The sequence below is a fragment of the Geotrypetes seraphini genome, chromosome 12, assembly GCF_902459505.1.
Source record: "Geotrypetes seraphini chromosome 12, aGeoSer1.1, whole genome shotgun sequence".
NCBI lineage: Eukaryota > Metazoa > Chordata > Amphibia > Gymnophiona > Dermophiidae > Geotrypetes > Geotrypetes seraphini.
Window position 1 is genome coordinate 13,165,604 of NC_047095.1, and position 22,808 is coordinate 13,188,411.

General features: G+C 41.0%; 1 protein-coding gene across 5 annotated transcripts in view; it reads left to right on the forward strand.

Moving 5' to 3' along the window:
- Window positions 1–22,808, forward strand: part of OLFM3 (olfactomedin 3) — a 459,853-nt gene that overhangs the window by 311,933 nt on the left and 125,112 nt on the right. Inside the window, exon 1 of one of the 5 annotated variants that reach the window (XM_033916519.1) lies at window positions 5,214–5,342. The exons of the other annotated variants lie outside the window; for them this stretch is intronic. Within the exon in view, the coding sequence (XP_033772410.1) occupies window positions 5,214–5,342 (129 nt within the window). Of the gene's footprint in view, window positions 1–5,213; window positions 5,343–22,808 lie in introns of those variants that run through there. 5 annotated transcript variants of the gene reach the window in all.

The window sequence follows — 22,808 nt, forward strand, 5'->3', positions numbered from 1 at the left end:
CAGGAAAAAAAGTTATTTACGATGTCAAATGTGACTAGGACGAGAGGTCATGGACTGAAGCTGAGGGGGGACAAGCCCAGGACAAATGCCAGGAAGTTCTGCTTCACACAGCGAGTGGTGGACACCTGGAACGCTCTCCCGGTGGAGGTTGCTGCGGAACCCACCGTTCTGGGATTTAAGGGCAAGTTAGATGCACATCTCCTCGCAAGATGCATAGAAGGATACGGGTGACTAAGGATTCACCAGGTTACACCTGGCTGGGCCTCCGCAAGGGCAGATCGCCAAACTTGATGGACCTAAGGTCTGATCCGGAGATGGCAGTTATTATGTTCTTATGTTCCTGTGTCATCGCATGTAGTTTTCAAATGAAAGTGAACCAAAAACTCCCATTTGTTGTTTGCTGATAATAGTGAGCACTATATAGAAATGGTGAATACTATTTTTGAATTATGAGTATGCACTATTTTCTGATAGTATGACCACCATGCATAAGCAAACTATTTCTGCATGCATAAACTCAGGAAAAAAAGTGTTCATTCTTTCTGACATAATGTGATCTCTTTCTGTAAAATGCACACTATTTTCAAAATGACCAGAAAAACCTGAATACAGGAAGAAATTCTATAATTTGGTGCCAAGAAGTAGGTGCCACAATCAGATGCACTTAGGCCCAAATTCTATATATGGCACAAATCGGTGTGCACAGCCAATAACTGATTGTTTAACAAGGCAATCAGTGCCAATAATTAGCAAATATCTAATAATTTATGCTAATTGGCATAACTTTGTAGGTGCATTCTATAAAGTGGTGCTTGTCACTTCTGATGCATGAATCCCAAAAGGGGGCATGGCTATGGGAGAAGCATGGACGGATCACAGGAGTTCCTAAAAGTTGCCCCAACATGGTGGAATGCCCTACCAAAGGAATTAAAGGTAGAAAAGGACACCAGAAAATTCAAGAAAGGGATAAAGACTATCCTTTTCTCAGACTACTTCCACTGAAATTATGAATTTGACAAAGAGAGGAAATTAGAACTTTCCGGGATGTGTGTAAATAGATTATGGGCACCTTTTACAAAGGTGTGCTAGTTATTTTAGCTCGTTAGCCGCTACCACCTCCTTTTAAGCAGGCGGTAATTTTTCGGCTAGCGTGCGCTATAGCGCATACTAATCTTGTGCGTGCGCTAAAAACACTAGCGCACCTTTGTAAAAGGAGCCCTATATTTAGTTGAAATATCCAACCTTCTTATGAGGTGTGTAAATATAGTTTATTTAGCTACAATAGTAAACATGCAAGTAGTATTATACACTGTATGTGCATATATGTAGGATGACTGATTTGGGATAAACGTGCATTTAAGTAGGATGATCAATGTACTAGAAACATAAGTAGGATGACTGATTATGTCATAATCATGCTGATATTAATAACTCTGTATTGTAACACTACCACAGAGCTCCGTGAATTTCAGTATAGAGCTCATGTATTGTAACATCTCTACAGAAGCTCATGTAGTGTAACACCTTTACAGAAGCTCATGAAAACTGCTCTGAATTGACCCCCAGTCATTAGTAGTGGTATAGAAGCTCTCAATAAACATAGGCGCACTGTTATAGAATATGTCAGATCCATGCAAGACTTAGGCATAGGTATTTAAGCTTGGTTTTTCTTGGTCTAAATGGGTTCATCTAAATATTATGCCGTGTACAGCCACTAAGTGTGATTCTATATAGAATTTAGTGGGAGTGTTTTATAGAATCGTGCTAAGTGCCATTCTGATCAGCATTGGATTTTTTTAGGCGCCCTATATATTTGGAGCTTAACACATAAGAGAACATAAATCATTATGAAACAATTGTGGCATAGTGGTTAGAGTTATAGCCTCAGTACCTGGAGGTTGTGGGTTCAAACCCCATGCTGTTCCTTATGACCCTGGGCAAGTCACTTAATCCTCCAATGCCCCAGGTACATTAGATAGATTGTGAGCCCACCGGGACAGATAAGGAAAATGCTTGAAGTACCTGTTTGTAAACTGCTTTGAGTGTGGTTGTAAAACTACAAAAAGGTGGTATACAAGTCCCAATCCCTTTCCCTGATGTCATAATATCTTATTCCCCCAATGTCTAAGAACCAACATCATCAGTGATGTCACAATGGCTTCACTGTTCTATACTTGGCTCACTTCTGATATTGTATTGGAGGAGAGTGTGGCACAGTGGTTAGAGCTATAGCCTCAGCACCCTGGGGTTGTGGGTTCAAACACCACACTGCTCCCTGTGACCCTGGGCAAGTCACTTAATCCTCCACTGCTCCGGGTACATTAGGTAGATTGTGAGCCCACCGGGACAGATGGGGAAAATTGTTTGAAGTACCTGTATGTAAACCACTTTGAGTGTGGTTGCTTAACTACAAAAAGGCAGTATACAAGTCCCAAATCCTTTCCCTTTAGTGCAGGGGTGTCCAATGTCGGTCCTCGAGGGCCGCAATCCAGTCGGGTTTTCAGGATTTCCCCAATGAATATGCATAAGATCTATGTGCATGTACTGCTTTCAATGCATATTCATTGGGGAAATCCTGAAAACCCGACTGGATTGCGGCCCTCGAGGACCGACATTGGACACCCCTGCTTTAGTGTGTCCAAAGTTAGGCACAATCACTTATGTCAAGTCAATAGCTGGTAGAAGTGGGTGGGCCTAGCTTCACTAATAAATGTGTGTAACTAAGTTGTATGCATTATTTGGTGACACACCCATGGCCCATTCATGCTGTGCCTACATGTGTCCCCTTGCAGTTATGCACTATGGCTCGGATTCTCTAAACGGCACCATTTTTCTAGGTGCCAGTAGGTGCCCAAGCTCAATAAAAAATGGCATTTAAATGTTTTTAACTGAGTTTCAAGGCACCTACTGGTGCCTACAAAATTGGCACCAAAATCGCAACTCCATAGGTGCTTTAGGCCGCCTAACACCACTGTAGTTGTGGCTAACGCCTATGGAGGCGTGATTCACATCAAAGATAGGCCTGGAAAACCCTGGAGACGCAATTCTTTAACTGTCTCCTTGACATGCGATCAGTGGCCGCATTTCAGGCAGATGCCATCCATGGCATCAGTTAAAGAATCCGTGCCTATAGTACTTAGGTTCTACCTTATAAAATTTCATCTAGGCACATTTGCACGCAACGTAATTGCTGATTATTAGCTTCGATGCACAAGAGGTGCATCACTCTAGGTACCTGTTTATAGAATCGCCCCATAAATAAAATTTCCCGTAATTGACATAAAACAAAAATGTTCTGGCTGACCATCTCTATTAGACTTATGCAGTGCTGTGCACATTATACCCAGGTACTTTCTCTGTCCCTAGAGGGCTCGCAATCTACATTTTTGTACCTGGGATAGTGGAGGGTTAAGTGACTTGCCCAGAGTCACATGGAGCTGCAGTGAGGATTGAACCCAGTTCTCCAGGATCTCAGTCTGCTGCGCTAATTATTAGATTTAGGGTTACTAGATTTTTACAGAAGTAAAATCCAGACCCATGGCCACGCCCCCAGGCCCGCCCAGTTCCACCCAGCCCGGCCCCATTCTACCTGTCACGCCCCATTCTGCCCCAGCCCCACCCCCTCAACCTGTTCACTTATTTGGAGCGATGTCAGGAGGGCATCTGCGCATGTGTGACGCAATGATGTCACCTGCATGCACACGACATCACCGCGTTGCTTCCACGCATGCGCAGATGCCCTTCCGACACTGCTCCCAGCTGAAAGCTTTTCAACAACTAGACAAAGTGCCGGGTTTTGAAAAGCCGTGCGGACGCCCAGACATGCTCTCTAAAAAGAAGACATGTCTGGGTAAATCTGGACATCTGATAACCCTAGTTAGACTACTCCACCCCTAAAAGAGTTGAAGTGGAAACTGAATGTGTGTCTCCTGGTTTATAGTCCACTGTATTGACCTCTAGGCTACTCCTCAGACCCCTGTGGCTATCCTGAAAACCTGACTGGCTGCGATATCCCCAGGACTGTGACGGGACTAAATCACGCGAGACAACGGCGCACCGACAACTGAGCGCAAGGTTGACGGCGCGCCGAAGAAAAGCACTATTTTAAAGGGCTCCGATGGGGGGTGTGGGGGGGGGGAACCCCCCCACTTTACTTAACAGACATTGCGCTGGCGTTGTGGGGGATTTGGGGGGTTGTAACCCCCCACATTATACTTAAAACTGAACTTTTTCCCTAAAACACAGGCAAAAAGTTAGGTTTCAAGTATAATGAGGGGGGTTACAACCCCCAAACCCCCCACAATGCCAGCGCGATGTCTGTTAAGTAAAATAGGGGGGTTCCCCACCAACACCCTTTAAAATAGTGCTTTTCTTCGGCGCGCCGTTAACCTTGCGCTCAGTTGTCGGCGCTCAGTTGTCGGCGCGCCATTGTCTCGCGCGATTTTGTCTATGAACCCCCCAGGACAGTGTGGGAAGCCCAGCCTTACACTTGTATTCATTAGCAAATCAAGAGACTCTTTTCCTTCATGTGTGGGCATTTTCTTTCTAAATTCTAATAAGAACATAAGAATAGCCTTACTGGGTCAGACCAATGGTCCATCAAGCCCAGTAGCCCGTTCTCACAGTGGCCAATCCAGGTTACTAGTACCTGGCCAAAATTCCAAGGAGCAGCAGTATTCCATGCTACCGTTCCAGGGCAAGCAGTGGCTTCCCCCATGTGCTGGTTTAAGTACAAAGCAACTAATTCAGACAGAATGGTGTTTGAAATGCATGTTCAGATTCATTTCTAAAGGCATTTTATTTTATATTTTACAGAACGCTTGTCTGTCCTTTCCTACAAAGCCACAGGGGGATAAAAATAACTAGATGGTAAATACCTATATACGGTACTTCTGCTTTTGAAACCTATGGTATCATCCCAGTATGGGTAAAAGCACAGATAATTGCATATGGAAGAGGGATTACTTATTTAGTGGCCAGTATAAAAGAAGCAGTCAGGCCATCAGCATAAGTATCTAGTGGCAAGGGGGGTAGGGGGAGAGCAGAACAGGATGGAAGAGGTTTGTGCAGCTTTTAATGGATGATTAAATCTGGGGAGGTTGATCTTTTTTTTTTTTTTCTTGCTGGAGATGTGTGCTGCAGTCACGCCTCTTCCTGCCAGCCCGCACTAGGATGATAATCAGTCACTATGAAAGCTCATTAGCTCCACAGCAATGAGTCCTCCACTGCTCAAGCTAGGTGCTGTTCTTAGTACCATGGCAATGATTTCCAACTGGATGTCCCAAACGCTCCCTTCTCTGGTAGGACTAAACACCACCAGGCTCTCTACTGCAAACACTCTTGTAAGTAGCTTCTGCGTTTCACTACCTTGTCTTTAGTGATGGAGTGAATTTTTAGCAGACCACCTTGACTTTAGTGAAGTTGCCTTTTCATAATGTCTGCTTCTGGGCTCCAGTACTGATTTTTTTTTTTTTTTTCTTGTTTTCTTTTTTCTTCATGCATGGATCTGTTTGCAGAAATTAAATTGTGAATTGAGGGCACGCCACTGTCTTATTGTGAAGATGAGAATGTAAAAGCAAGAGCATTAATTATTCAATGCTATAACTTCAAATGGCATGTATTTCAAGTGCAATGCTATGAAAATGCTGGGATAAAATATTGTTGCAGATTCTGCTGTTCTAGAATATTCATTGTGCTGTATAACAGAGATGTGTTATAGTTAAATTTTCTAGCTCTTTACAAAGTGTGCTTTATCAAGTCTAAAATATTTATCCCCAGAAGGTGAATAACTATAATTTTTTTTGTTGCACCATGCAGTTTTCATGCAGACTGAAAAAGACAGTATCAGGCAAACTTGATATTCAAGCTCTAGTTGATTTCTATCAGAGCTAAGATTTTGAGGTATCTATCAGGTTTTCATTTGAAACTTACAGAGACGCTCCAGAGTAGATACTCATTAAATTTAGATTCTTGAGAGGACGGGACCATAGATTCAGAGGATCTCTTAGTACAAGAGAGTAAATGAAAAATACCTTTTGCACAGTCTCGGTTTCTTACATTAGTCTGAAAACACAAACACACACACATGATTTCAGGATGTTGGCATTGAGAAATGAATCCCACAGGAAGTGTCCCATGGAATCCTTCCTTCACAAGTTGCACCCTCCGGACAATTTAAAGAAAAATATAAATCGAAGGCATCTAGTCACGGTAGTTTAGGACTAAATTCTCATTATCAATAATGATTCATTAACAAAATCAATATCTAATTAACTAAAGTACTCTGGATGGATATAATGACTGGCATAATAAGTCTTAATCACTGATACTTTTCTGTGTTGGATTCACTGATGTGTATGACAGTTGTCTGAGGTCACCTAAACAAATGTATTTTTCGCCGTTATCCCATTGAAGGAAATGGTTCTTAGCTCTTTGCAACAATACAGATTGTCAAGATGATATATGAAACATTATTTTCAGTGCATATCGGAAACTGAGGGTGATTTTTACTTTGCTATATTATAAATTCTAGCATAACTTTGTGAATTGTGACCAACCAGATGATTTTTTTTGCCCACTTTCTGAAGGGAAATGAAGGCTTACGGAATCATTATATGAATGAGTAGGAGGGGGGAGGACGGGTACATGCATGTGTGTATGAGAATGTGTGTTCATAAACCTAATAATGGGGCCCTATTGCTAAAGAGTGTTAAGCACTTAAGGCTCAGTTCTATAAATGGCACCCAAATTTGGCCACTGGTAAAAATTTGTGGTAAACGCTATTCTGTGAATGGTGCTCAGAGCTGGACACCATTTATAGAACAGCGTTTGGCCAACCAGCACCTTATTCTTAGCATGTGCTAACTGACTATTGCGGAGTTAAAACAGGAGCGCTTAGGCCCTGATTCTATAAACAGCATCTTACTCCAAGGTGCCATTTGGCGTGGTTGTCAATCAACCACTATCCGCCATTTATAGAATCATCGTGCCACTAAGTGCCTAAGTGTTTTTAGAATCCTTAGGGGGCATTTTTGATTGGACTCCTAACTCCTGTATATTTTCTTAAACATATTAAACTACATTAAGATATTTTTGGTTATTTGTTTGCCAACTAGGAACTGGGCCTAAGATAAAATTCTATTTTGTGTAAGCTATAGCTATTGTGTTAAAAAGAACAACATTTTTTCATACAAAGAATTCTATTTTGGGATGCTACTATTTGGGTTTCTGCTAGGTATTTGTGATCTGGATTGGCCATTGTGGAAACAGGATACAGGGCTAGATGAACCATTGGTCTGACCCAGTATGGCTATCCGGTATGGCTATTCTCACGTTCTTATGTTATCCTAAATGTTCCTTTGTGGATTTTCTTTTACTGTTTGTGGAAAACTCAATCAAATATATTCAAAAAAATATTAGCATTAGCTTGCTAAAAAAAATACCCTCAAAACTAAGGTTTCCTTTTACTAAGGTGCACTAGCGATTTTAGCGCACGCACAAAATTACTGCATGCTACACTGCATGGTACGCTTCTAGAATAACGCCAGCTCAGTGCTGGCGTTAAGGTCTAGTGCGCACTATTCCACGCGTTAAGGCCCTAACGCACCTTAGTAAAAGGAGCCCTAAATGATGCGGCGAGATTTTATATACTTTCGGGAAACTGTCCGAAATTGTGTGCCCCAGTTTATTATTACAAATTTCACAATCCAAGCTGAATAGCTTCAAAACTTATAACCACACCAAAATGATATTCACGTAATTCTAATATCAGAAACCAAGTGCCATAAATTCTTCAGTTTATAAAGACGGCAGAGACCTCAGTGTTTCTCAGGAGAATTCCTGTGAAACCATCTATGGCAATAGTAATATTGTCATAAAAAAATACATCCTTGGTCTCATATGGCACCGCTCCAAATTCACTGTTTATATTATTTTCTTTTTGACTTTTTTAACTTTTTTTGAAGTAATATTTATATTATGTTTTTTCAAAACTTAGTGAAAAATAAGCACTTATCTCAATCTTTTTCTTCTGATAGTACAAAATCGCCGCAGTTTGCAGTTTAGGGTCTAGCGCGGTACCAATCTACCACACTTGGAGAATTTCAGTTCAATCTCATTTAACATAGAGATATCCTGACAGGCCCTGTTTCGCCCTTCGGCTGCATCAGGGGATTATCTGCCCTGCCGCTCACATATATCCGATCGGAAGTGTTCCAGTTTATTATTGTCATTGGCTAAATAGCACAAACTTGTTGTTTACCGAAACTTGTTGGCTTTCAGAGCAGATACATCTTCAAATGCAGAAAGAAGTGAGTGACCTATTACAGTCATAGAAAAGCAGACAATTCCAGAACAGTAAACTGGCTTGACAACATATTCAGAACCCTCTGTCTTCAGGATCTTTAAGCAGAAGTGTTAGAGAAAGAAGTTGGGGCAGCAAGGAGCTCACAAGGGGAGAGGCTATGAAGGAATTTGGCCACCCTTACTCTCAAGTGGCCATATTGTAATATGGAGCCCCCCCCCCCAAATCTGCACGGAATACAATGGCCCTTAGAGCAATTCTCTATAAGGTAGGCTCGTCTTATAGAATCATGCTAAGCGCCATTATGCCTCACAACTTTTAGGCACATCCATTTAGGCCAAGGAAAACCAGGCCTAAGTCCCTGCTCCTAACTTGTGCATTCATCAGGCGTATAATATATTAGAATGCATAAAATCTAGGAATGTCCATGATCTGCCCATCTCCTGGTCATGCCCCCTTTTCAGATTCAGGCACTAGAACTGGCATTCAGCACTTTATAGAATGTGTCTACTAAGTTGTGTGCATAATTTTTAATTAGTGCCATTTATGAAATGTTACTTGTCAATTATCTGTGTCGATTAGGCTCATTAAACAACTAATCAGTGCACACGACTTGGCTGTGTGTACCAAATTGCATGCATGATGTAAGGCACCATATAGAGAATTTAAGGAAAAAACTACTAGCTTCAGATCATTCTTCCCTCTACAACCATTCTGTAGTTTTTGAACCTTAGCTGCACTATATAGTCTGCTAGCACTTCAAAACTAACAAACATGAACACCACAGTTAAACAAAAAACAATTGGGCAGCTTTGGCAAAGCTTTGGAGAGTCGCATTGCTCTTCAGCATCAACCTGTCTCTTTGGTAGAGTTACACACAAAATATGAGGGAACTTCTTTCTTCTAAGGTGATAAATTTATATCTCTCATACACTAATCACCGTATTAATCATATTAATAAATAAATGCATCACATGGTCACAACAACAGTGACTCTAGGCTTCTAAATGAGCACTCAGACCCATAACCGAAACTCTAGTGAAAAATCATGGAGCCAGTTATTGTAGAGACTATCACAGCTAATTCACTATCTCCACCACCTGCTATGAAAACAACGGCTTGCATCAAATTGCAACCTAAAATGCAAACTATTATAGATTACTTATCTGGATGCAGAGTGGCGATGTTGCTGCTCTATAACTGCTCCGGGTACATGCTTAAAATGCTATTAAGTTGTTGCTGCCATACTCTTTCCGAACCCCCAACCCGGGTTTCACAGTTGGCTTCTTCAGGAGGAGACACTACAAGAGAAATATAACATATTAACCACCATACCAATGTGAAAAATGGGGCCACAACGCTCAAGAAGCCCAAACAAATTAGTTCACAACATTAAAAACTTTAAAACCTTTCAATGCATTTAGTTTGGCTTACCGGGAAACAAAAACTCCTCCACCCGGCTAACAGACAACTCTGGAGACACGCCGTCAGTAAGCAGGCCCAGCCTTTAAAACTCCTCCAAGCGTCAGCGTCATGACGTTTGACGCAGGGGGGCCGAGCTTTGGTAGAGTTACCATATTTTGAAAAAGAAAACCCCAGACACATAACCATGCCCCATTCTGCCTCCAGCCCTGCCCCGTTCTGCCTCTGGCTCCTCCCTGTTTCACCCCCAGCCTCAGCCCCAGCAAGCCTCCTCTCTTCAACAACCAGCTCCGGCCGCGTCCAGAGGGCCTGGAGCATGTGCAGATGTGTGCGACATCATCCTCACATACTCAGAGGCCCTCTAGATGCAGCTGGAAATGGTAGAGGCTTTCCAAATCCTGGGCAAATGTTGAGTTTTGGAAAGTCCATCTGGGAGCTCTAAAAAGAGGATATGTCCGGGTTTTCCAGAATGTCTGGTAACCCTACTCTTTGGACAAATTACATGTGCATAAGATCTTCCTGAGAGCTTGATTTACAAAAATACACTACCACGGTGAAGGACTAGCCTAGAGGTATAGTACAGTGGCCTGAGAACTTAGGTTCAATTCCCACGGCAGCTCCTTGTGACTTTGGGCAAGTCACTTCATCCTCCACTGCCCCAGGTACAAAAAAGTACCTAAATATGTAGACTGCTTTGATTGTAACCACAGAATCCTATCCCCTTAACTTACTTTGCTAGTAAATAGGCCTCAATGTATAAATTGAGAGCTTTGATAAATAATGCATATTATTGTTTAATTTCAGTGCCTTTTAAGAGATTTGGCCCATATTTGACATACAGAAGTGGGCCTCACTCACTAAGGTACTTGTGTGTCTAAGTGCTTTCAAAATGAGCCCTTATATGTGCTAAAGATTTTTGCATGGAACCCTTATTCAACAAAATTCTCCTTAGAACTTACATGGTACAATCCCTTATACTGAGCCAACTTGATTACTGTAATATTGCCTATCTAGCAATCTCCCAGAAGAATATGCAGCAATTACAACTGGTGCAAAATACGGCGATCAGGCTGATTCTTGGGTTGAAGAAGTTTGATCGTATAACTCCTTCCTACCGACTCCTGCATTGGCTGCCAATGGAGGCACGTGTGAAGTTTAAGTTTGGATGTTTTTGCTTCAAGGTACTATTCGGTCCAGCCCCCAACTATATAACTGACCTTTTTTTTCTCTTTTTCAACCAATAGACATAAGAGAAGCTCAAACTTGAATTTTGTTTCTCCACCGGTTAGAGCACAGGTGTCAAAGTCGGTCCTTGAGGGCCGCAGTCCAGTCGGGTTTTCAGGATTTCCACAATGAATATACATGAGATCTATTAGAATACAATGAAAGCAGTGCATGCAAATAGATCTCATGCATATTCATTGGGGAAATCCTGAAAACCCGACTGGATTGTGGCCCTCAAGGAGGGACTTTGACACCCCTGGGTTAGAGGATGCAAATTTAAAAGACATCATCAACATCTTTTCTCATATCAGGCAGCATTATGGGGTAAAGATCTGAAACAATTACTCACACTTGCGAATACTTATAGCGAATTTAGGAGACACCTAAAAACATATCTGTTCCTAAAGTACTTAGGTAGCTGATTTGCACAATCTTTCCCCAAATATCTGATCTCTAGACTTTAACTCTGTTATTTCAACTCAATATGTAACATTTTTAATCAATGTAAACCGCATAGAACTTCACGGTCCTGTTATTATTATTATGATGATGATGATCTTTATTTTCAGTGGAATGGCATACATTGATTCAATACTGTATACTCGTAGTTAAAAACACCAGAATACATAAACATATATTAAATGGCAAGTCTATAAAATTTCCACCTAACGGTGTCAATTGGGTGCGTAGGTTATACACAGTATCTGAAAAATATGGGACCCATTCTAAATACTTTGCCATTGTTTAAACATTTAGGCCTAGGCTCTATAAACGGTGCCTAGGTTAGGCGCTGCTAGGAGCCCCAATTGGGGTCGCCTAACCAAGTTCTGCTCAAAACTCAGAGCAATTCCTAGTGGCACCTAATGATACCTACCCACAAAATAGGGGTGGAGAATAGGTGCGGTATGATTTTTAGGCATCACCATGCTTCTGTATTAGGCACCAGTAAATTAGGCCAGGAATACCCTGGCCTAATATACCAGTGCCTACCATTAGGATGTCTGATGATGCCCAAGTCAAGTTTAGCACCGGTAGGCGCAATTTTGTAAACGGCTCCTAGCGATTGACAACCGCACCAGGCGGCACCTAGGAGCTAGGCACCACTAGTCACCATTTATAGAATCAGCCCCTTAGCGCTAATGTGTGCTTACCACAGGTTGCAAAAGGCACTACATCAGGATAAGCTCAGGCATCCCATGGTAGTTTTGAAATCGTCATGCTACCCATAGGCTAAGAAACAGACTTTTTTTTTTTCTAGCAGGGAGGTGGAGAGTAGGTGTGCCCTCTGCTAATTGGTTAGCATAGCTACACCAGTGCATGCTAACTGATTAGCATGTGGGTGGCACAGGAGCCCTTAATGGATGCTGTAAATTAGCATTAAAATCATGGGGATTCTTTTATTAAAGCCCTTAATGTGCAGTTAACATAGACATCTCACTTTTTTTGATTTAGACTTCAGTTCATAACCTTATTCTGCTCTGCCCACCGCTCACTACCCTAGCCAGCAGATTCTATCCTCCCTAACTATCCCCCCACCCTGGTATCCTGTTTGTCCATCTTGTCTGTTTAGATTGTAAGCTCTTTTGAGCAGGAACTGTCTCCTTTGTGACTCTGTACAGTGCAGCGTATAGTTTATTAAAAATTTTATAAAACGCTTTACATTACATTTCAAAGTGTTGTACAATTAAAATCAAAAATAAATTATGAACAAAAACAATACAGCAACAGACATATTAAGGGGGGGGGGAGAGGAATAGAACAAAAAGGGAAGAGTGGGAAAAATTACAATTCTTAAAATGTCACCGCGTGGTTAAAAGAGCAAAAAGAGAATATGAAGAGAGGCTAGCCAGGGAAGCGCATAATTTCAAACCGTTCTTCAGACATGTTAAAGGGAAGCAGCTGGCAAAGGAGGAGGTGGGACCGCTGGATGAAGAAGATAGGAAGGGAGTGGTGAAGGAGGATAAAGAAGTGGCGGATAGACTAAACATGTTCTTTTCATCAGTTTTTACAAGAGAGGACGCATCCAGCATGCCGGAACCTAAAAAATCTTTAAAGGAGATCAAGCAGAAAAATTAACATCCATGGAGGTAAGCCTCGAAGACATGCTCAAGCAGATAGATAGATTAAAAACTGACAAATCTTCGGGCCCAGACGGAATCCATCCTAGGGTATTGAAAGAGCTAAAAGAGGAAATAGCGGATTTACTACAGCAGGTTTGTAATCTATCCCTGAAAACAGGAGTGATCCCAGAGGATTGGAAGATAGCAAATGCTACACCGATCTTTAAAAAAGGATCGAGAGGCGACCTGGGGAACTACAGACTAGTAAGTCTGACTTCGGTTCCGGGGAAGAGGGTGGAAGCGCTGATTAAAGACAGCATCGATGAACATCTAGAAAGGAATAAACTGATGAAAACAAGCCAACATGGTTTCTGCAAGGGAAGATCGTGCCTAACAAACTTATTGCACTTCTTCGAAGGAATAAACAAGCAAATGGACGAAGGGGCCCCCATAGACATCGTATACTTAGATTGCCTTCGATAAGGTACCCCATGAATGCCTGCTTAGGAAACTGAAAAACCATGGGATGGAAGGGGATGTACATAGATGGATCAAAAATTGGTTGGTGGGTAGGAAGCAAAGGGTAGGAGTGAAGGGCTACTACTTGGACTGGAGAAGGGTCACGAGTGGTGTTCCAGTCGGTACTCGGACCACTGCTGTTCAATGTATTCATAAATGACCTAGAAACAGGGCTGAAGTGTGAAGTTATAAAATTTGCAGATGACACAAAACTTTTTAGTGGGGTTAGGAATAAAGAGGACTGTGAAGATTTACAAAGGGACCTGAACAAACTGGGAGAGTGGGCAATTAAATGGCAGATGAAGTTTAATGTAGAGAAATGTAAAGTCTTGCATGTAGGAAACAGAAACCCGATGTACAGCTATACGATGGGAGGGCTGGTAATGGGTGAAAGTAGCCTAGAGAAAGACTTAGGGGTACCGGTGGACAAAACAATGAAGCCTAAGAAGGCAAATAGAATGCTAGGTATTATCAAGAAAGGTATTACAACCAGAACGAAAGAAGTTATCCTGCCATTATATTGGGCGATGGTGCACCCGCATATGGAGTACTGCGTCCAATATTGGTCACTGTACTTTAAGAAGGCTATGGCGATACTCGAGAGGGTTCAGAGGAGAGCGACATGACTGATGGAAAACCTTTCATATACTGAAAAATTAGAGAAACTGGGGCTCTTTTCCCTGGAAAAGTGGAGACTTAGAGGAGACATGATAGAGACTTACAAGATCATGAAAGGCATGGAGAAAGTGGAGAGAGACAGATTTTTTAAACTTTCGAAAACTACAAGAACGAGAGGGCATTCAGAAAAATTAAGAGGGGACAAATTCAGAACCAATGCTAGGAAGTTCTTCTTCATCCAAAGGGTGGTGGACACCTGGAATGCGCTTCCAGAGGGTGTGATACGACAAAGTACGCTACTGGGTTTCAAGAAGGGATTGGATGATTTCCTGAAGGAAAAGGGGATTGAAGGGTACAGATAGATGATTACTATGCAGGTCCTGGACCTGATGGGCCGCCGCATGAGCGGACTGTTGGGCATGATGGACCTCTGGTCTGACCCAGCAGAGGCACTGCTTATGTTCTTAAAAAAAAAAAACAGAGGAAAGAAACGAAGGGAGAAGGATTGGGAAGAGTTTTAAAATTGATCTGGTAGTGCTCTAGAAATAATTAATAGTGGTTTTAGTTGAAACAGACTACTATATAAACACTTTAAGGGGGTTTTGTGGTAGTTTGTTTCTGTGTTCTGCATATCTTTTTCAGATTTTTATCCCTTAAGGGGTGTGGTATGGAGAAAAATGGTTGTGGAAGCGATAGCCAGCTAGAATATTCCATTTACCCCTTGTTATTTCTCAGTAGGTACCTGCACTAATGGAAACACTAAACCACAACCTGCAATAAAATGAATGGGAATGCCCCCAAATATGCTGCATACAATTTTCAGCTAGTGCACAATAAAATCCTACATTAGGTCAAATTTTATCACATTTTAGTACAAGATTGCAGCTCATCCAGAATATGGCAGTGCGATTGATCTTTAATCTGAAAAAATTTGATCATGTGACTAAGTAGTATCAAATACTGCACTGGCTTCCAGTTGAATCAAGGATACTTTTCAAAATGGCTTCTGTTATAAAACGTTATATGGCTTGGTGCCAACCTATCTTGTTGACCATTTCAATTTTGGCAGATAGAAAACCATCTTTGCATAAGAATATCATATTTTCATTTCCCATAGTGAAAGGTTGTACTTCTAAGCATTACTTTCAGAGAGTCTTAGCCTACCCAAGCGGCATGCTGGGATTAGAGTTTCTGTAAGTTAGAATCAGGTTCTAGTTCTTATCAGATTTGTGGAAAGATGTTGAAGACCCATTCATTTGATAATTTTAATTCACTGTATTCACTGTGCATGTTCCTTGACCCTTGTAAAACGCTTAGAACTGAAAGGTATAGCGGTATATAAGTGGATTGTTTGTTATGTTATATATTTTTTAATGCAACCCTTCTCCCCAAAGGAAAAATAAAATCTACATCTCCTGCAGATACATTTAAGGTTTTGTAATAACATCTGTGTTGACATAATAACTTCAGCAATAGCAAATTAATGCAAAACTCATTTGCATGTCATTAATGTGATACGTTAACATGAGCTAATTAATGCACATTTACAGCTGATGCTAATGCAGTTTTCTTCATTAACCTCTGAGAATTTGTAATTAAAATGTTTGCAAAAGTATTAATCTTTTTTTATAGAAAAGCAGAACATTTTGAACTAAAGTATCTCTTCTGCATAAATTTGCCTCTAAACAATAAGTTCATGTTTATTAGAGGGAAGCCTTGTACTCATTCTCTTCAGAGAAGAGCAACTAAACTGATTAAGGGTATGGAGAACCTTACATACACTGACAGACTGAAGAAGCTGGGGCTGTTCTCCCTGGAAAAACGGAGACTCAGAGGAGATATGATAGAGACCTTCAAGATCCTGAGGGGCATCGAAAAGGTTGACAAAGACAGATTTTTCAATTTGAAAGAAACCACAAGAACAAGGGGTCACTCGATGAAATTGAAGGGGGACAGGTTTAAAACAAACGCAAGGAAGTACTTTTTCACACAGAGGGTGGTGGACACATGGAACACCCTTCCGGAGGCCATGATAAGAAATAGCACAGTACAGGGTTTCAAGGATGACCTGGATAGGTTCCTGGAAGACAAAGGGATTGAGGGGTACAGATAAGAGCAGTGGAAGGTTTAGAGATAAGTGTAGAGGTAGGTAATAAAATTAGTCAGGGACCGCTGACCAGGCAATATGCCTGATGGGCCGCCGCGTGAGCGGACCACTGGGCTGGATGGACCTCTGGTCTGCCCCGGCGGAGGCGACTACTTATGTACTTATGTACTTATAATCCTAGAACAGTGCTCTCAGTAAGCCTTCCATTAAAGCTGTACTGTACTGACTAAACATTAGAAATCAATCGAGAGACACTGAATTCCCCCGATCATATAAAAGCATATTATACATATACAGGGGTTGATGTTCAGCAGTTCTTGAACAGATAAGTGCCATTCATTAGGGTCAGACAGCAATTTTCAACAGCGTTTTATGGATAATGCTGCAGAAAATCTTTACCTCCCTGCACAATAGTATCGGGGCAGTCCAGGGGCAGAGCCAGAAGTTAACCAGTATCACTGATTTGCAGATAACTAAGGGGCTCTTTTGCAAAAAGACATTAAGCTCTTTGGCCCTGATTCTATAAAGTCCATCTAAAGTTAGGCACCAATATCAGCACCAATTCTATAAATCTTAGGCACCCATTATAGATCACACTCAGTGTCACTTCAGCACGCTTAGGCAGCATTCAGCATCCTAACATTTAGGCGTCCTCAATTTATGCCAGGGTTTACTGATATCAGAGCCTAACAGCACCTGATTCATACAGAGGTACCTAAGATGGCTGCCTTCACCTGACGCCCGTTTGGTCTTCTCTTAATTCTTGCCGTCGTACACTGACTTGGCATTCTCAGTTGGTAAGTCCTATGCTAAATTCTAACGCGTCCAAAAACTAACATGCACGTGTTAGCGTTTAGCGTGCACTAACCAATTTGCATTCGCTAATTGGTTAGCACACCTTTGTAAAAGAGGGCCTAAATAAATTAGGTTCCCTTTTATCAAGCTGCATTAGGGTATAATCTCCTATGAGCATCAGAGCTTTTACCGCAGAGCCCGGCAATAAAAAACCCTAACACGGCTTGATAAAAGGGGACCTTAACCTGTAATCTGTATAGGAAAAAATAAACCCTATTATACACAGACAATATCAGGTACCACATTTGGTATCACTACACAGGAAAAGGTTCTAAGCATCATTAGTTCTATGTGCAATTCCCATTGCTGCCTCTCAATTAAAGATATGAATGAATTAGTAAAGATTCAGAAAAGGGCAACCAAAGTGATAAAAAGGATGGAATGACTCTCCTATGTAGGAAAGACTAAAGAGGATGTGGCTCTTCAACCTGAAGAACCTGCAACTAAGAGGAGAAAGAACAGAGGTCTATTAAATCATCTATGAATTGTACAGGATAAACATGAGTTAGTGGTTTACTCTTTAATGTGGGAGAGATGACATGCAGTTATTCAGTAGTACATTTTAACAATCAGAAAAAATTGTTTCGCTTAACACACAATCAAGCTTTAGAATTCTGATAAAAGGAGGTTTGGACATATTCCTGGAGAAAAAGTCCATAAACTATTATTATGGCAGGCTTGAGAAAAGCCACCATGGAAATCTTTGGGTTGGTGTGGTTATAGGATCAGAGGCTACCAGGTGATTTTATGGTATTTTCATTATAATTGTGATACTAGGAGTTAGATCTGTTTAATGTTTTTATTTATTTCTCTTCCATCAGAGAGAGTGACTAGGATTCGAACCAGCAACATTAGGGTAGAAGGTGTAGGTTTAACCAGTGTTCTACACCTTGAACTAACAAGTTGCATAGCAATTGTAAAACTAGGTCCTATAGGCATTGTAAAGGACGTCTACTTTTCAGCATAGTTTGGGCTGCAGATAGACCTGAGTTCTATGGATGGAACTTAGGCACAGTTTTGACATCTTTAATGCAATCTGCTAAATAGCTCTCTGGGTTTTTATTTTTGCTTTATTAAGCTCAAAATGCATTTAATAAGGCACCACATAAACAGGGCACAACAAAACAGATATATTGCATGCAAAACCTTCTATTTTTAAGGACAAACAGCAATGCTATTTGCTAATTAGAGGAAAAGATCCATTAACTGAAGCACAGCACATGAAAAACACAGCTTTAGGTTTCTTGCTAAAACGCTATCCTTTTTTTCTGTCTAAACAGTGCTCCAATCAGCTCATTACTGAAAGCAAGGAAAACACATTAAAAAAATATAAATTGCATACATAACTTCGTTTGCAAAAGCTTAAAAACTGAAAATAAAACCCAGATATACACCTTAACGTGGCTTCTACTTAATTGCAAATGGAGGTGTGCAGCTGCACAATGCTGACCTCATTGTGAGATCATCAAGGTGCATCTGCAAGGTAAAATGCCACAATTAAAATATATGCTGGGATTTGAACCCATGACCTCTGGAAGATAGGAACAAGGCTTTTACTCATTGAGCCACAGCAGCTTCCACTAATGTCTTTCTTTCTCACATCTGATATAATATTTTAGGGATCTGCTAAGCTATGATCTTCTCACATTCACATGGCTAGGATCACTAAGCTGTCATAATAGGAACTTCCACAACTGAAAAGAAGTGGCTGTGGCTCAATGGGTAAAAGCCCTGCGCTCATCTTCTAGAGGTCATGGGTTTAAATCCCAGCACATATTTAAACTGTGACATTCTACCTTGCAGGTGCACCTTGATAATCTCACAATAAGCTTGAAGTTCCACTTCATCCAAAGTTGGTTCAACAGCTGAGCATCTGGGGGGTAAAATCTGCAGAAGATGTAAATTGTCTAATTTAATAATTTTTTATACTGTAGGTAGTTAGGGGCCCAGATCACTGTTAGTCTGCCCCTGCCTAGCGCCTCCTAATAGATACCACACAATAATGATAACAGTACATGAGCTGCAATATAATATTTTTTCATCCCCTTCCCCTAAATAAGTGCTGTGTTAAATCTGGGCTTAGTGCATGGGAAAGTTCTGTGTTAACATGTTAATACCATGCTTTATTGCACTTCAGTAAAGGGGCCCCATAGGTTCTTATTTAAAATACTATTTAGCCTGTGGAAGTATGGAAAATGAATGATGGGTAAAAGCATTTGGTTTAATTCCTTCCGTTTGAACCAAAATCAAGAGTGTGTTTCTACAGCACATACATATATATAATTCAATGACAACAATAAAGAAGCTTCAGTGACTTCATACTGGGAAAGAAATAATGTAGGTCATACATATTTATGCCTCCTTATACGAAACTGCAATAGCAGTTTCTAGTGCAGGGAGCCGCACTGAATGGCCCGCACTGCTCCCGACGCTCATTGAGTTCCTATGAGCGTCGGGAGCAGCGCGGGTTATTCAGCATGGCTCCCTGCACTAGAAGCTGCTATTGCAGTTTCGTAAAAGAAGGGGTTAATGTGGGTGATAGCATATTATGCTATTCTGAACAAGATTCTAAAAGGTGATTAAGATTTTTTTTTTCTTTGTTTTCAGGTCCTTTGAGCTACATTCTTTAATACACAGGATTCAATTATTTTTTATTTATCAAAGTCAGAAAATAGCTTTACTCTGCATGTTTATCAAAGTCTGAAATATGGATGAATTGAACCATAATTTTTTTTTGTCTGCTAGTGTTACTATTATGAATATTTTAATTTCCTGCTTGAATAATTAATACAAGGAATTTCAGAGAATCTGTCTTCTAGGACTTAAGGGCATGTTACTAAAGTGTGTCATATGTAATAAGTTCAAGATCCGGGTGGTAAATGATGAGGTTCTCATTATGTTCCCACACAGTTATCAAAGGTTTTTTGGGTTTTTTTTATTACCACATGGTAAAGACGGAATTCAATAAATGGCACAGAAACTTAGGCACAGAAAAAAAGAATCAGCACTAAACACTATTCTCTAAAAGGCACACCTTATAAAGAATATCGTTTAGCGTGGGATTCCATGCCTAATTTGTGGATGCCAGATTTACGCTTGCTAAAACATGGCAGAAATGCCAGTGTTCAAGTTAGGCACAGTTAAGCAGTATTCTGTAATTCTATAGACAACCATTTTGAATGTTCACAGCCACGTCCACTTTTGAGATATATGCCTTGGGAGTTAAGCACTGTGCTTTATAGAATAATATGCAACTAGATGCATGTGTAAATTTTAATGAGTGCCAATTAGCATCAATAATTGGTTGTTAGCACACAAGTATTGATGGTTTAGAGCTCAATTTGTTTGCACATGCATCTTGGAAGCATGCCCGAAGTTGGGTGTCGTATATGAAATCCGGGAATACGTGTATTGATGGTGAGGATGCACTTAATCACCTTCTAAATAGGAAACAGTACCTAAATCTGCATTATCCCCCAAATTCTGTATATGGTGCCTTAAGTTGTGTGTGTGCAAATCAGTGTGCACAACCGATTTGCGCACACAACTTAATTATTTAACAAGACCAATTGGTGCCAATATAATTGGCAAGTAATACCTCATAATTGAGTCTGTTTTGCATGAATTAAAATTACAACTTGGTAGCACATTCTATAAAGTGCTGCGTATCAGTTCTAGTGCACGAATCTGAAAAGGGGTCATGACCAAGGGAAGAGCATGGGCAGATTATGGGCATTCCTAAACGTTAGGCGCAATACAGAGGATAAGTGGTTGTCCAAATATCTGGCTCCCACTCCTGAGGCAGGCCCTTGTGGGTCGAAACACGATCATGTCGAGTCTATTTACCAATAAAGAGACTGAACACCAATTGGTCACCTTTGTTGTTGTATTTGCTGTTCACCACTGTGAGGGCAATTTCTCCTGTTTGTATCCATTATTTACAACAGTGACAGTGCACTTGCATGGTACCATGCACTATGTTCAAAATGCAGGGTTAGAACCGCGGAGGAATGTGAAGACCTACAAAGGGACCTGAACAAACTGGAGGAGTGGGCTAATAATGGCAGATGAACTTCAATGTAGAGAAATGCAAGGTCATGCATATAGAGAAAAAGAACCCGATGTTCAGCTATAAAATGGGGGGATTAGTACTAGGGGAAAGTAATCTTGAAAAAGACTTGAGTGTGCTGGTGGATACAACAATGAAGTCAATGGCACAATGCGCAGCAGCTGCAAAGAAAGCAAACAGAATGTTGGGTATTATTAAAAAGGGTATTATAACCAGAACGAAGGAAGTCATCATGCCACTGTATCGTGCGATGGTGCGCCCGCATCTGGAGTACTGTGTCCAATATTGGTCACCGTACCTTAAGAAGGACATGGCGATACTTGAGAGGGTCCAGAGAAGAGCGACAAAAATGATAAAAGGCATGGAAAACCTTCCATACCCAGAAAGGTTGGAAAAGCTGGGGCTTTACTCCCTGGAAAAGCAGAGACTCAGAGAAGACATGATAGAGACTTTCAAGATCCTGAAAGGCATAGAGAAGGTAGAGAGGGACAGATTCTTCAGCCTATTGGGAACCACAAGAACAAGGGGGCACTCAGAGAAATTGAAAGGAGACAGGTTTAGAACCAATGCTAGGAAGTTCTTTTTTACTCAGAGGGTGGTGGGCACCTGAAATGCGCTTCCGGAGGTTGTGATAGGACAGAGTACACTACGGTGTTTTAAAGAAGGATTGGATAAATTCCTGAAGGATGCAGGGATTGAGGGATACAGATAGAGGTAGAGATGGGATTATGAAAGAGTATAGATAGAAGCATAAAGGGGAATAAAGGGTTTTAGACAAGGATCACTTTACAGGTCATGGACCTGATGGGCCACCGTGGGAGCGGACTGCTGGGCGCGATGGACCTCTGGTCTGACCAGCGGAGGCAACTTCTTATGTTCTTATGTCTACTATGAGTATAATTATATTGTTGCAAATTGCCTAGATGGCAGTACAGGCAGTCCGCGAGTTACAGATTCCCAACTTAAGTACAACTCATATTTAAGAATGTGGTTCTGGTTTCATTTGATTTCACTGACCAGTATTTCCAGTGGCATACACAATATGATGAAACCTTCCGCCCAATGTGCGGCAGCAGCCAAAAAAAGCAAACAGAATGCTGGGAATTATTTAAAAAGGGATGGTTAGCAAGACTAAGAATGTTATAATGCCCCTGTATCGCTTCATGGTGCGACCTCATTGGGAGTATTGCGTTCAATTCTGGTCTCCTTATCTCAAGACAGATATAGTGGTGTTAAAAAAGGTTCAAAGAAGAACTAAACTAAACTAAACCTTAAGCTTATATACCACATCTTTTCTATAAGGATAGAGCTCGACATGGTTTACAAGAGTTTAAGAAAGGAAAATATAAGAAGAATTAGTGGTTATATAGAGAGCAGCAGAAATTACATTTTTGAAAATAGCCACGTTTTCAGATGTTTTCGAAATAATTGGAAAGAGTCCAAATTACGCAGCTGGACAGGATGGAACTCCTCTCGTGTGAGGAAAGACTAAAACGGTTAGGGCTCCAGCTTGGAAAAGAGATGGCTGAGGGGAGATATGATTGAAGTCTACAAAATCCTGAGTGGAGTAGAATGGGTACAAGATAGATTTTTCACTCCATCAAAAATTACAAAGACTAGGGGACACTTGAT